Genomic DNA, 14,740 nt, shown 5'->3' on the forward strand with positions numbered 1-14,740 from the left:
TAATCTTCTCTGAGGTGCCCCTCTTTGAGAGAATGAAAATAAATTATGGGGCCGGCCACCAATGAAATGAGCTGCCGAAGGGCACTGCTGAACTTAGTAAAATTAATTTTTAAGGCTTCGTTTACAGAGTATATCGCCCTTACACACACTATAATAGAGAGACAGAGATGCAGGAGAGACATAAGTGACATAAGGCGCTGAGCTCTGACCTTCACAGTAGTTACAGGCCTGCGTCAGCGCTTGGCAGTGGGTCAACATGGAGATCTTGGACACAGCAACTCCCATCACTGTCCCCTCCTTACTGGCTTTGTACTTCGATGGAAGAAAACACACAAACATTGGCAAAGTTAAATGAGAGTACAAGCCACCTGGAAACAAACCAGTAATAATAATTATAAACATGTAGGTAATGTATGTTTTCCATAACTGCTCCAGAGATAACTTTTCATTTCCTTTCCAAAGTTTGTCATGCAGGATGTTTCAGTTCTGGGGCAGGATTGGCAAAGGCTTTGACACACTGTCACTCAAAAATTTAGGAAAGTCAGATGATCAGGATTTCTATTAGGATAGAGGATTTAATAAATACAAGTGCAATATAAACAGGAGCTACATCTTTCTATAATGCATTTGAGCAAAATCGATTAAAATTTGATCGTTAACCAGAACAGAAATGCAAAAAAGTGTGACCTTATATACCTCTATGTAGGCGGTGTCTGTGTTGGCAGTGGGGATGTGAGGCTGCCAGTCTTTGGATGGTTTGGTCAGGTACTTGGTGTCTGTCACTACCCATTTCATCCTCGGCCATCCTGGTAAACATCATCACAACACCACAAAGAAACACACAGAGATATTTTAGCTGACACGAAGAAATAAGAAGGTGTGTTGAGCCTAACTAATTTAGAGCTAAACTGACAATGTTCACCTTGCAACCTCAGCCAACACTTAACAAGCAGAGTGACCACAGAGCCACCCACTCACACAGCGTGGCCCTAAATTGGCCGGTGAACATCACACTGTATATCGCCTTTAATCCGTCTGTCTAATGGCTCCCAAAGAGACTGACCTTTGAACTGGATGATCTCTCCGTTTGGTGTCTTGGGCAGCCCTTTGAGACATACCTCACTGGTCAGCGCCAGACTAACACCACAGCTGCCCAACAGGAAGCCAATCTGCTGGCTGCCTGCATCCTATGGAGAGAGACAAGGGTCAGGAGACTTCTGACACACAAGGAGAGACCAGTACACAAATGTGTGACAATTAAAACCCACACATACACTCCAGCTGTCGGTGTTTTATCAAATAAATCAATACTTTTTATGTGACCATACCAGAAATGAGGCACCATACAGTATATACATAGGCATGGTGATGACTGCAAGCATAAAGAATTCCATCTGATTTTGTATTTTTCAGTGATCAGCACAGAGGAATTGACCTGACAACAGTAACATCGTTACCTGTCGTGACAGCGGTACCTCAATGGGCACAGGGATGACCTCTGCTAACAGGCAGCCATAGAAAGCCACCCAGAACATGCCAGGGTCACTGTTTGGATACACCAGCGCCACCTAAGAGACAGAAAAACTCATGTTCCGTGTCATGTTCCTTTGTACTTTACATACTGAGAGGTGACTGAGAAGACTCTTACCCGATCTCCAGCCTGTAGGACAGGTTCTGTCTTGGTGCCCAGTTTATTCAGCAGCGTGTATGCCAGTTTCAGGCTGCGACTCCACAGTTTGCCTGTGGAGAAGAAAAGCGAATGATGATTTTGAAATGTCCTCTTTGCTATCCATGTATTACTGTTGTATAACTGATCCAGGACAGTTGACCTTCACAGCCCACTATGGCTCCACACTAGAGGAAATGTAGGTGTTGTTCTGCTCAGGCCAATGAGTATTTATTCAGTTGAGCCAGCTCATATGTAAGAGATATATCTCACATTTACATTTGATGGACAAAATACCATGAGAAGCTGAACAAAAACATTTTGTTTACTGTCTACATTACATCTATGAGTTGAAGCCACCATCACTCTCACCGTATGTGAGTGTGTAGAGGGGTTTGCCGGTGATATCTAGAGCAGTGAGGGCAGGGCTCTTGGCCTGGGTGGCCCCCCAGCGGGCCAGGGCAGCCTGCAGGGCAGGAGGCCAGTTACTGACCACTCCGAGGGGCTCCCCTTTCACCGGGATGATTTGGCGTCCCTCTGGCTTCGGGGTGTTGGGGTCTGGCTGGGGCACTGGACAACAGCAGAGGTACAGATGAGAGGGGAGGCAGCAGATGAGTAGGAGAAGCTCTGAGTAAGAGTGTAACACTAAGAGCAACATGTTTTCTGTCTGAAAATGATAGTAGTTTATAATGTGTAAACGATGACAAAGATTGAGTCATTCAACAGCAAAGAACACAATGTTTTTTTCTGTTGAGCTTCCATTAATTACAGATGCTATGCAGTATTTCCCAGTTGTGTTAGCAATGCCAATAGCTGTATAAGCAATGGAAAAAAATCTAACACTGATATCACAATACATACATTGATATAGAACCTTTCAAAACACAGTTACAAAGTGTTTTACAATAAAAACTAAACCCACTATAAAACACAAAGAGAGTAAAACAAACTAAAATGTCAGTAAACAAATGATATTACCAGAAACCAATTTCTAAAAAGTGTTTTTTTTAAGTGATTTTAAAGAGTTTACAGCCCTGATCTCCTCAGACAGGTCATTCAAAAGGCGAGGAACCCCAAAATCAAAGCAGTAAAAAACACCAAACCCAATCTGAATGAAGACACACATCCAAAAAAATTAGATATTGTTTAAGCCTATTTGGGATGGTGAAACTCATGCATGATAGACATGCTGATGTGACAGCTTACACCTGTTATTATTTCAGTCCAACCTCTTCCTGTTTATTCTAACAGAACATGGCTGCATGTGCACACAATGTGCCTCACCCTCCACAATCTCCTCAGAGTCATCGACGAAGAATTCACTGAGTGGTGGTCTCTTCGGCCGTTTGAGTGTGTTCAACAGCTGCTGGATCTTAGTGGACACCCTGCTGTTGACAGGCACGCCTGGACAAAGACCAAAAACAGCTACCGTCACAAACATATGCAAACAACCAAACGGCACGCGCACACCCACACATGCACTTCTATTCTAACACAAAGTCTACTTTCACACACACTCGAACGCAGGCAGAACCCTACGCACTAGCACACAGTCAGGTTCAGAATCAGCAGCAGGAAGAGTTCAAAAGGGAAAACTGGTGCTCGAGGAGACACAGATTGGACGATCTTTAGGAAAACAAATATAGGAGGTTCTCTACGTCTAAACCTATGACACAAGATGGACATAAAGACAGAGAGACAGACATCAGGTTGGAAAGCAAGCTGATCTGGGCGTCTTCAGCATCCCTCCCCTTCCCCGGGTTCGATTTATATTACCTTTTCTTTTTCCTTTTTTAAATGAAAGGCAAGACAGGGACAGGATTAATGGACCCAAAAGAAAGAACAGAAAACATCTGTGGTTAGCAGCAATCACCACACAGTGAAATGAGGATGATGTTGAAGATGGTGAACATGGGCAGATTGATATTGATTCAGAAGCCCTCCAATCAGTTCATCACTGCACACAGTCAATGCAAAACGTCTGTGATTAGAGCATGGGAACGGTTTAACCTCCGAGTCTGAAGAATATAGACAACCAGGTGACAGTAGGCACGTTTCAAGAACAGAAGATTAATGTGATTTTTCTCCTTGCGGTAGCAGACACACTGATACACGCATTTATGCCACCAACAGACATCTATTAACATCCTGGCTTGTATGAGTGTACCGTCAGCTGTATCCAGCATGCTGGAGCGGCTCTGTCCACGGCTCATGCCCCTGACCGCTGGAGGCAGGTCCACCCTGGACCCTCTCTCCTGGGGAGTGGAGGATGTCACATCTGGGGGGACACTGTTTTCTGGAGGAGAAGAGAACGTGAGCGTCAACAGCCAACCGTCACTGTTATGTATTTGTTAATATTGGAGCTATTTATCTGTGAAGTGTACCGATGCGTGTGTGGGCCAGTACGTCGGCCAACAGGGAAGCAGCGGGTTGGAGCTGGGGCTGGGTCTTGGGCTCTCCATGGGAGAGGGTGGAGGAAGCAGACGAGGACGTGGAGGAGCTTTGGACGGAGCGGTTGATCCAGTAATCGGGGCTCTGCAGGCTCTGGGCCAGCACTGCACTGAGAGCTGCCTTTCTGCGCAGTGAGCCCTCATCCTCTGATGCAGAAGATGTGTCTGATGGGAGGGAAAATCCTGATTATTTAACAATATTTTACCCTGAAAGGACATATTTAGAATTTTCCTTGCCCTCCTTAAAAGGAGGCATCAAGTGGTTTCTGATTGGAAAGCAGGTCCAATTATATGACACTGACCAGCTGCCCACTGAGTGTGAGACATGTAGCTTACCTGGAGGTGTGCAGGTATCTATGGGAGACTGAACAAAGGCTGAGCGTCTCTTGGTTGGCATGGGCAGTGCCATCTTCTCCTCTTTGTGTTTGGCCAGTGCTGCCTGCACAGCCTCTGTGTGGATGTCTGCATAGACGGTAAAAATAGACAGCGAGACAAACGAGTGAGGTAGACAGAAAAGTAAGCTGACAGGCTGATGGTGTGTTATTCCTCAATGGTGTTCATTTAATGTGTTTTACGGTTTGTTTGTTTGCTTTGTTTTGTTTTTTTATGTACACTGTGTACCTGATCTGTAGCGCTCATCCCTGGCCCCTCCACTGCGGTGTGCATGGTGGTGTTTGGAGGCAGAAGATGTGGAGGGGCCCGGGGCTTCGGGACTGGGGCTGGGGTCGGCACTATGGCCTGGGGACAGCTGCACATCTGGCAGAGACAGATCCACATCTACAGAGCAGAAACAGGTTTGTGCAAAGTCAATAAAAAAACACATGTATGGCAACATTTCTAAACAAGAAACAAACATGAGCTTTTGTAACATTGGACACATTTGCTTTACATAATGCCATTACAGCTACATGTAGGCATAAATATTATATGATATCCCAGAAGCACTCTAAATTTAGCCTCACTACAGAGCCTCTGTGCATGAAGTGAAATAAGGACATGTACTTGACTGATGCAACTTATCCTATTAACGCAGTCCATGAAACTAGGCTAGATTTGAGCAAATATATTTTCAGTCAGCTGTCCTCTCGTCCCAGAGGGCCTGGGCAACAGAGCCTCTGAGGAGATGATGGTTCAGAGGGATAACAACGAGCAAGAGGGGACCTTTGGAGCTTCAATGCTTCCCCATTCCTGCTTTGACATCCAGGCCAAGCTGCCTATGACACGACTGGAAACAGAACCCACTAAAAACCATAGGAATTTGAGTATTATATAAGGAAATTATTCATGTGAGATTTAGATTCTTTTCAATTTCCAGTGTGCTCCAGCCAAAACGGGCCAAGGTTCAACTAACAGGGAGGGAAGTTAAGTATTCCGCTTTTTTAAATTAGCTTACAGTGACACATCAGGAAGGACTTTTTCATGCCAATGCTAATGTGGTGCAATTTTTCCTGAGGAAACACCACACCCTCATGCGAGTCAGCTGAGTGAGAAGAACTGAACAGATCAGCTTACCAGCGAGGACAGAGGTAACTGGCTCACAGTAGTACAGTGAAACTCTGGGACTTCCTTGTTTCTGCAACTGCTTGTAAACCGACTGTGGTTTATGCTAATTGTGCTCACAGCTTCACAGTCGACAGCGCAGACTGAAGAACACCGTGCTTTTGTTATTCTGGGGATTTGCTTGAGTGGTGCAGTTATGAGAGAAGTTGTTGGCTGTTACTGTGTTTGGTTATCTTATGTGCAATTCATATTTTGGCCACTAGAGTGCCACAGAAAGCCAGAAATTCTCTTGGTCAGCTTGGACAAAGAATTAAAGTCACACTGGACATTCAGTGAAGTTACTTTTTTGAATTCATCTGAAAGAAATCATATCTAAAACCACAATTATATAGTTTTTTTTATATACTCTCTATACAGATGGGGAAGAACCATGAGCACATCCAGAGTTCTTTAAATGTCCACATCCCCGAGTGACCAGGACCAAGAACGCTGAAAGATTATGTGTAAATTACACAGGAAAGAGAGGAGCAGGGCTTAGAAGTGAAAAACAAAGAGCAGAAGAAGAGCTGGTCTCACTTGGCAAATGCTGGATGTAGGAGGCCAGCAGCTTGGCTTTCTTCTTCTCATAGCCCTTCTGCGTGATGTCACCTAGGGGAGAGGACAGCGACACCACACCGTCATGTTAGTCATAATTACCACACAAACACCAGACAACTGCGCACACAAGCACACACATAAACCAGATAAAGCACACACAGCCTCTGCTTTAGCTAATACATTTGCAGTGGTTGAGTCATAATAATAATCCTCTTTAAACTGAATCTACTGAAGTCCACATGTTGATAGGCCAGTCCATTTACAACCAGGCGAGGAGATAACACCATTGTTTGGCCTTACATCAGCCCCGGTGAACAAACATGATGAGCGCACAAAAACCTCCTCTGGGCTATGAAACCCAAATATGATTACGGCAACTAGCCGATATCTGCGCCAGGCAGAGAACAATGGCAAAACTGAAGGCTATCTGGAGCAGTTGGGATAGTAAGCAGAGCAAAAAGGAAGCCATGTGAGCCAGTTTCACATGGGACTCAACGATTTATCTCACCCCCCCCCCCCCCCTTTCCCACTGTAAACCCAGCCCCACCCCTTCCCTTCCTCATTCGGCCTTGGACTGGCAGGACTCCCACTGCTTCCAGAGTTTACTGGAGAGCGACAGAGGCGAGACAAAGTCCACTTAACAGGGACCCCAAAACACACAGTCTGCTTGTGTAGCAAACATGCATGCAGGACACACCCTATCCAGCTAACGGACATATATACACACTTCCTTTGTACACACAAACAATCCCACTACTTCAAACTCTCTCAGTTATTCCCCTTCCTCTGTGTCCAGCGATAGCACCGTCAAGTGCTTCATGCCAAAGGACTGCTTAGCCTCAATCCCGACACCTCCTCCACACTCTAACCGGTGACAACGAGTCACCCGCTGAGAGGAGGAAAAAAGGAGAAAATCAAAGATAACAGGGAGGAGAGGGTTGTGGCCGGGTGAGGCGATAAAAACATGGTGAGAGTCACTGGCAGAAGCGAGAGGGAAGAACGGTCCGGCGTGAGTATGAAACAACAATGGAAAGAAAATGAGGAGAGGGGGAGCCAAGGTTCAAGAGCAGATTGAAGGGTGGTGGGCTGGATAAGCCAGCGCAGGGTGGGGAAACCCATGTGAGACTCAGATTCTGCATGTTGTGTCTTTAAACTTTCAGACACTCTGGTCACTATCCCCCTGGTGTGTGGCATATGAAAAAGAGCAGAATCAGAGATGAAGCTGAGTGCACAGATGGGCTGTATGGGCTGATCTGGAGTTGTGCAGATTTCTGATCCTTCCCGTGCAGAAAACTCTTGAGGTTTCACAACACTGTGAAATCATGACAAATGGGGGAAGAAAGATGGAGCAGAGTGAGTGCACAACATTTGCAGAGCAAGGAAAAAAAACAGTGCAAAACAAAGTCAGAGACAGTTTTAGAGAGAGGGAGTGTGTGATTGAGTGCAGAGCGCTTTGTCATTCACTGAGTAAAACAGCTCAAATGGGGCAGCCAGCATTCAGCTCTGCCTTCATGCCTGGGTTCACACAAATCTACTTGGGAGAAAAAACACAGCAGCAAATGCGCGTTACAGTCTCTTTTTCTTTGTTTCTCCTCCTCTTAGACATGCCACGGGCTTGTTTATGAAGAGGAAAACTCTCACAGACAGACGTGCAAGCGCAGCAATCAGCGGCAAATTAATTGTAGTGGACTGGAGAGTCATTGTTGTTGGAAACAGGGTTCTGTCAAGCCTAGCGCCGGTGCCCGAGCGGTGCCCGGAGGGAGGAATGGAGGGATGGAAAGATGGAGGGAGGGCGGTCATTAACACAGACAGAGGAGAGTCTGTGTTGGTGTGGGGGCATAACAACAGGCATGGACTGGCACGACCACACTGGCTCTGTGGCTGGCAGCGGGCAGAGAGACACCGAGGGCTCTGGGTTGAAAGAGTGACTGTGACAGCTGCTTCAAAACAGAGCAGAAGTTGTACATTTTGAGAGCAAGAATGTGTTTTTTTTCTGAGTGTGAGAATGACCAAACAGTACAGTGAGTGTGTGTGCATGTGTGTGTGTAATCTGAGGTCAGGGGACAGGATATGAGCGTTACCCCACCCTGTGTGTGCACTGCCAAAACTGTCTCCCTGTGTCTGTCTAGAGAAAGAGGAATGTGCTGATTGGAGAGCACCGCGCTAACAGAGAGGGCCAACTGGCCAGGAGAGCGAGCTCACTGGCCAAAAAGTCCCCGGAGGTGCGGGAAGTTAATGTATCTGTGTATGTGTGTGAGAGTGTGTGTGTGTGTGTATACACAGCTGGTGCAGGTTAACTGGTGCTACAGTACACAGAGGAATGAATGCTGACTGAGCCCGGAGTGGGCATTACAGGGCCTCTCTGCGCGATGTGTGTCAGTGTGTCAAACCAGGACCAGGTGGGTTTGGTTGTCCAGGCAAAGGCTGGACCTGCTCTGCCTGGGTCAGTGGAAAGTAGGGCTGAACGACATGCACAAAAAAAAAAAGATTGTGTGTTGTGACAAATGTAACATTTTTTTTTGCTGCCCCTGCGACTTGGACATCGCAATGTTGATAATATTTTGATAAACTATTCCACCCTGGTGAAAAATGTCTCAGAGTGACAGAGGTCGTGTCATTTCTGTAAGCGATCATCATAATCCCACCTCCGGTCATCCATGCTTGTTAAGTTTGTCTTCATCAAGCTGCTTGTGGTAACAGGCTGACCAATGCAGCCGCTTCAGAGCTCATTCAAGAGGAGATGACAGTGACTGTTGACCTCTGACCTCACGACGGGCGAGTCAGAGAGAGGGCCTGATCCTCTCACAGCTGACGGCGCAGGGTCACACAGAGAGGATAGAGTCGCACACACACACAAGTCACACCAATAATTATAGCGAGCTAAAGCGCTTTGGGACATAAAGGGATTTTACAGTACAAGTCATGCATCCAGGCATTAGTGACCACTTCAGTTTTAATCTGCGCTGGCATTCTCCAGTCTGATCCAGCACATGAGAGCCTTTTGTGTTTGTGCAGCTCATCCGTGTGCTGTGCATCAATCCATGCGCACCGTGGCGGTTGAGGTCATCAAACATATCCTTTCATATTTGTACAAAACTCCCGCCAAATGCTGGTTAAACAATGCGCGATTACAATTACGCGTGAGGTTACAATTTCTAAAAATGTTTTGAGATGGATAAAGTCGACTGACGCCTCCGGAAAGGTGGACCTCTAATATCTGGGCCTTCATGAACACCAGGATGAGGTCTAACGCCCTCATGGAAATATAAACAAAGTTTATTGGGAGAGATAATAAAGCAGATTTCCCCCTCTTACATCCTTCTTGAGGAATGGTCTAATCACAGACTACATTCAGATTACTTACACCAAAGGACTCGAAGAAAAACACTAGCTGTCCAGATGCCACAGTGTTTAAAGGGTCCTAAACATGAATGCCTTGATGGTCATTTCCATCAGGTTTTCCAAGCAGCTGAAACTATGAGTCATCTGACTGCAGCTGACACTTGTTTCTTAGGTCACCATTAACAATGCACTAAGTATTTGGTTTCTAAAACAAACCTAAAGTGGAACACTAATAACCACATCAGTGGTGAACAAATGATGAGTAATGATCAGCGTTATGAGAACAGCACACAGTCAGAGAGGGCTGGGAAACAAAGGCTGAGGTTATGGTTCTGAGACGACGCTGTGTGGGGAACACACAAATGAACTGGGAGAAATCCAGAAGCACCTGAGACCTGATGCCAGAGTGCAGCTCATTCAGCAACGGGTGAAATTAATAGTGGATTTAAAAGAGGTTTGTGTTGATAATGTGAACGAGCGGTTTAATTCCAGCTGCCCCGATCAGCAAACAGCGCTTTGGTACAAGCCTCAGACGCTTCCATAAAACTCCAGCAGCACAGCCAGTGTGCTGCCCAGCTACTCTTTCAATCAGAGCAACACCTGCTGCCAACTTTTACACTGTGACACTCCCTTTTCTTCTTCACTGATGTTGGCTGGCCTGTGAAAAACTGTTGGTGATTTTGGAAAATGCTCCTCTCTGCCTGAGAGGCTTAGTGAAGCACATTTTAATGCTAACGTTTCCCATCCGTTCTGTGGTGACAGCACATTTTCTTAATGAAAAGGCCACTGGCAATTTGAAAGAGCGAGTGTGAAAGTGACTTGTGACTTGAGTTGTTCTTTTAGTATAGAGGAAGCACCCTGGGTTAGAGATGAATGTGAATGTATATGAACATGAGAGCGGATGATGAAAACACTCCAGCAGAACCCACAAAGCAATAAAACAAGGAGCCAGCACAGTTTCTGGGGGTATTAATATCAGTCAGAGGTCACTGCTGGGCTAATGTCTCCTCTCAAGACAAAATGATGAGCTAATTGTTAATGCTAACAGACAGAAGAGAGTCTGGACTGTAGTTAACACACACACACACACACACACACACACACACACACACATACACACACACATACACACACACACACACACACACACACACACACACACACACACACACACACACACACACACACACACACACAGGAACAATAAGATTAAAGTCAGTAAAGTACAAGGCAGGTTGTGTGTGTGGTGGGGGTCCTGACTGGCTTTGGGAATCAGCTGATTAGCCACTCCTCAGCACCCTCAGCTTTCCACAAGGGCATTAACAACATGTATGAACAGGTTTTACCCATTTTCAAACGGCAGTGAGTCAATCTTTTACGTTTCAGTCAAGGATGTGGCAACAACACCGATGTCATCTCATTAAAAACGGTGTGTGTCATTTTCTGTCGGGATTGCAGTAACAGATCCTTACTATGTACAGACCCTTGCGACCCCCTTACTCACACGCACACACACACACACACACACACACACACACACACACACACACACACACACACACACACACACACACACACACACACACACACACACACACACACACACACACACACACACACACACACACACACACACACACACGTATTTAGCCCCCCACTGGTATAGCTCTGTAATTACTGTGGGCAGATTAGCCTGGTAGTATCCAGCTCTGGGAGGAAGTGACATGACTATTTCTGCCACCCACAATTTCCTCTTGCCTCACAGTATCAGTTCCTCTCCCTGCTTGCACACAGGCACCTACATGTCACAGGCTTCATGACACATGATCAAGACACACACACACACACACACACACACACACACACACACACACACACACACACACACACACACACACACACACACTTCAACAGTATAACTGCCTAGATTACAAAGAGAGTGGCAAATAAAACCTTGCTTTTACATCGTGAGAATCATCCAACGTTTGCATTTTTGGCTCTATCCTAATCTGTAATCTGAGATTACATCTAACCTAACAGATTACATCGCTCCGTCTGGACACATGACAAAAAAATGTCCGAGCGAGCATGTAGCGTAGGACTGTCCTCTAACCCTGTGAGGTCACAGTCGGGCTTCTAGCCAGCGATGCTGGTGAGATGTGGACAAAGATGTCTTTGTTTATCAGGGTTCATTGTCTGTGATAAATGCAGTGCGATCATACAACACTCTTACAACTCAATCTCACGAGAAATAGACACTGGCAAAATAAAGATAGTCTCCCGTTGGGGCTCGATGAGCACAAACAGAAATACGCACACAAACAGCCACAGCGCGCACATTTACATGTAAATACACACATAAACACGGGCTGAGAGAGGAACTAACGTCACCCACAGGATCTTATTTATAGAGACTCTGAGCAGAAACACAGAAACAAGAGGCAGACTGTGCTGAGAACATGGGTAAATAGTTCTTAACAGGAAATGCATATGAATGAGCGTGACACCAAGGCCACTTGATGGCACCTCGTCGTTAGTTAAAGTAGACGTTAGAAGAAGCTTATTTCCAAAGTTCAGGCTCTAAAAGCAGTTGGTCAAGACAAGAAGTGAACTCCAACACTCTGGGTTTGCTTTCCTGTGTATGATTTATTCTTTCATTTTTCATCCTGATTCTGTGATTTAGAGCTGAAACAAGTCATCTATTAACCCATTAGTCAATTGACAGAAAAATAAATGGGAGCTATTTGGAAAATTGGTTCATCATTTAAGTAATTTTGGAAGAAAATGCCAAACATTCCTTTGCTCCAGTTTATGGATTGGGAAGATTTGCTGCTCATCTTTGTCTCATCTCCTCATAAATCTTAAGGTTTTGGAGTCAAGCAAGCAACTAGAACTAAATCATTTTTCATAACACTCTGATGTTTTAGACACCAAATAATGGATTATTATGATGTTGTTAAGATGATGTTGAATTTCTCACGTTATTATAAGAAAACTGATTGTTTTCTGAGTTTGGCTTAGCCGTTTTTTCTGCCTGGGGCTTGTGAAACATTCATGAACATAATGTACCTTATGGAACTTTTTTTGGTACAATTAATTAAAAATAATGAGCATCGCCAACCAGTATTAGGTTGGTTGAGGTATAAGAGCTTGAAAGTTACCAAACAACTGAATGAACATCTACACCCTCACCCTCATTTAAGGTACTTGTTCTTAGCCGCTGGATCACAGCTATTAAATATTAGCCACGAGTTCTCACTCAGGGAGTATTCTGTTCATGTCAGGAAAGTGATCGAAACATTTGTACAAAAGGCCTCCCACCTCCAGGGCCAATGTTTTCCACTCCAAAACCAGGCCTACAATTCCTCTGGGAGCCAGCTAATCCACAAGGGGGTTTTCAGACAGACAGGGAGGATGAAGCGATCTCTGGACGGCTGAAGGAATCTGCCGGCCAGCTGAGAAACAGGCTGGGGGAGTCATTTCTCTCCACAGAATCTCGATTGGAAACAGAGGCTCGTTTTGAATTTGGATGCTTTCAGGGTGAAACCAGCAGTTCACTGAGCCGTCAAATCACCACTGAGTAGGGCTGGGTCAAAATGTGGTTAGTTATCTCACTGTAATCATCTGGAAGATTTCAGTTTGGTTTCGTCAATCAGACCCCATAGCAAGTTAATCAATAGAAACTCCAGCTTAGGGGACAACACTGGCCTGTAATATGAATTACAGGCCTGATAAAAATAATTAAAGGAGAGGAAAGAGATCTGCATGTTAGCACAGATCAGCTGAAGTGAAAAATTCCTATGTGGTCTTCCAGTTAACGGTCAAAGATATATAAACGGAAGTAAACAAGTTTAGATACTGTGCTCAAAGGGAGTGAGCAGCACAGGGGATGTAATGAAAGGTGACAGTTGCATTGAAAATGAAAGTGAAACCATGAAGCATTGGTGGGACTTCAAGGACACTAAAGTGAGACAAAGATAAAGGAAGACAAAGACGCAACTCACAAGGTTCACGTCAAAATCACTGTGATAGTACCCCAAATGTGAGGAAATCACACATTCACTCAGATGAGTCTTACAGTAAAAAACCTTAATCACTGCAAAACATGTGCATGTTATGAGCAGACACACCCACACCCACACCCACACCCACACCCACACCCACACCCACACCCACACCCACACATATATAAACATGCGGGCCAAGTGTCAATTCAACCATCTGACTCCTAACACCTAATCATTTCATCAGATCAGGCTTCCTATACAGGATGAAAACCCTCGAGCTCAATGGAGTTGGCCCTGCTGAAACCGAAATCAAACTGGATGGTCAACATCCTGAAGTTATTTTTGCAAAAGGAATAAAAACTAATGTTCCTCCCAAGCTTTTAAAGCATTCACATGCTGTCTGAGTGCAGACAGAGTGTTACCCGACTTCCTCCATTACTTCTATTACATTGTGCACTTTACATTGGCAGAGGCAGCACTCTTCGCCAGCTGTGTGGGCACAGTGGAGGTTTGAGCTGGGGATAGTTACAGCACTGACAGCTTACTTCTACTTTTGGCTCATTGAGAAAGCCTAACTGAAGAAGAGCGTACACTCAACAACCCAGAAGTGTACAACTGAACTATAATATTTCTCCATCAGCCATATCACAGATTCCTGACTTAACTAACCTTTCGTCTAAATGTCACACTCCCCCTATCATCTATGCTGCTGTTAATATGCTTTCACTCAAATTTGGCTAGTATTTCCCTGAAGACAGTCATGTTGTACAATCTTGGCAGTGACAAGCTGTAAAGTCAGAGCTCGTTTCTTCATCGGCGTGATAAGGCGGGCGAGCAACTGTAGCTGGTTCACTGCTGAGTCAGACGGCTGACGTCAGACAGGCAGAAGTGGGCTGTATGTTAGTAAGCAGAAAGGTTAATGCCTGCTCATGTCAGGCTGCCCTGAAGCACGCTATCACCAAAATAGGCTGCTAAGTAACAAGCTAGCTGATTTTGCAGCTTTGGTGCACAGATGAATGAGACCACCTGAGGTGAGAGGCCAAATCCCAGACTGATTTCTGGTCAGATTAGTTAGCGTCCCTGCCACTTACTGGCTAATCTGTCGCCAAGAGCGACTGCAAATTAACTACTGAATTGTTAATCATCACACCAATTTGATGATCTGTTAATATTGACAT

The 14,740-nt window shown here is 45.2% G+C and overlaps 1 protein-coding gene across 1 annotated transcript in view; it reads right to left on the minus strand.

Moving 5' to 3' along the window:
* dip2ba (disco-interacting protein 2 homolog Ba) overlaps positions 1 to 14,740 on the minus strand; it is a 38,396-nt gene that overhangs the window by 11,969 nt on the left and 11,687 nt on the right. Inside the window, exons 2-13 of the mRNA XM_070968074.1 lie at positions 6,193 to 6,264; positions 4,738 to 4,893; positions 4,453 to 4,578; positions 4,051 to 4,281; positions 3,834 to 3,962; positions 2,951 to 3,070; positions 2,039 to 2,236; positions 1,649 to 1,740; positions 1,458 to 1,568; positions 1,064 to 1,187; positions 697 to 806; positions 210 to 312 (exon numbers count right to left, since the gene is read on the minus strand). Coding sequence (XP_070824175.1) covers positions 210 to 312; positions 697 to 806; positions 1,064 to 1,187; positions 1,458 to 1,568; positions 1,649 to 1,740; positions 2,039 to 2,236; positions 2,951 to 3,070; positions 3,834 to 3,962; positions 4,051 to 4,281; positions 4,453 to 4,578; positions 4,738 to 4,893; positions 6,193 to 6,264 — 1,572 coding nt within the window. The remainder of the gene's footprint in view (positions 1 to 209; positions 313 to 696; positions 807 to 1,063; positions 1,188 to 1,457; positions 1,569 to 1,648; positions 1,741 to 2,038; positions 2,237 to 2,950; positions 3,071 to 3,833; positions 3,963 to 4,050; positions 4,282 to 4,452; positions 4,579 to 4,737; positions 4,894 to 6,192; positions 6,265 to 14,740) is intronic.

The sequence above is a fragment of the Chaetodon trifascialis genome, chromosome 8 (assembly GCF_039877785.1).
Source record: "Chaetodon trifascialis isolate fChaTrf1 chromosome 8, fChaTrf1.hap1, whole genome shotgun sequence".
NCBI classification, from domain to species: Eukaryota; Metazoa; Chordata; class Actinopteri; order Chaetodontiformes; family Chaetodontidae; genus Chaetodon; species Chaetodon trifascialis.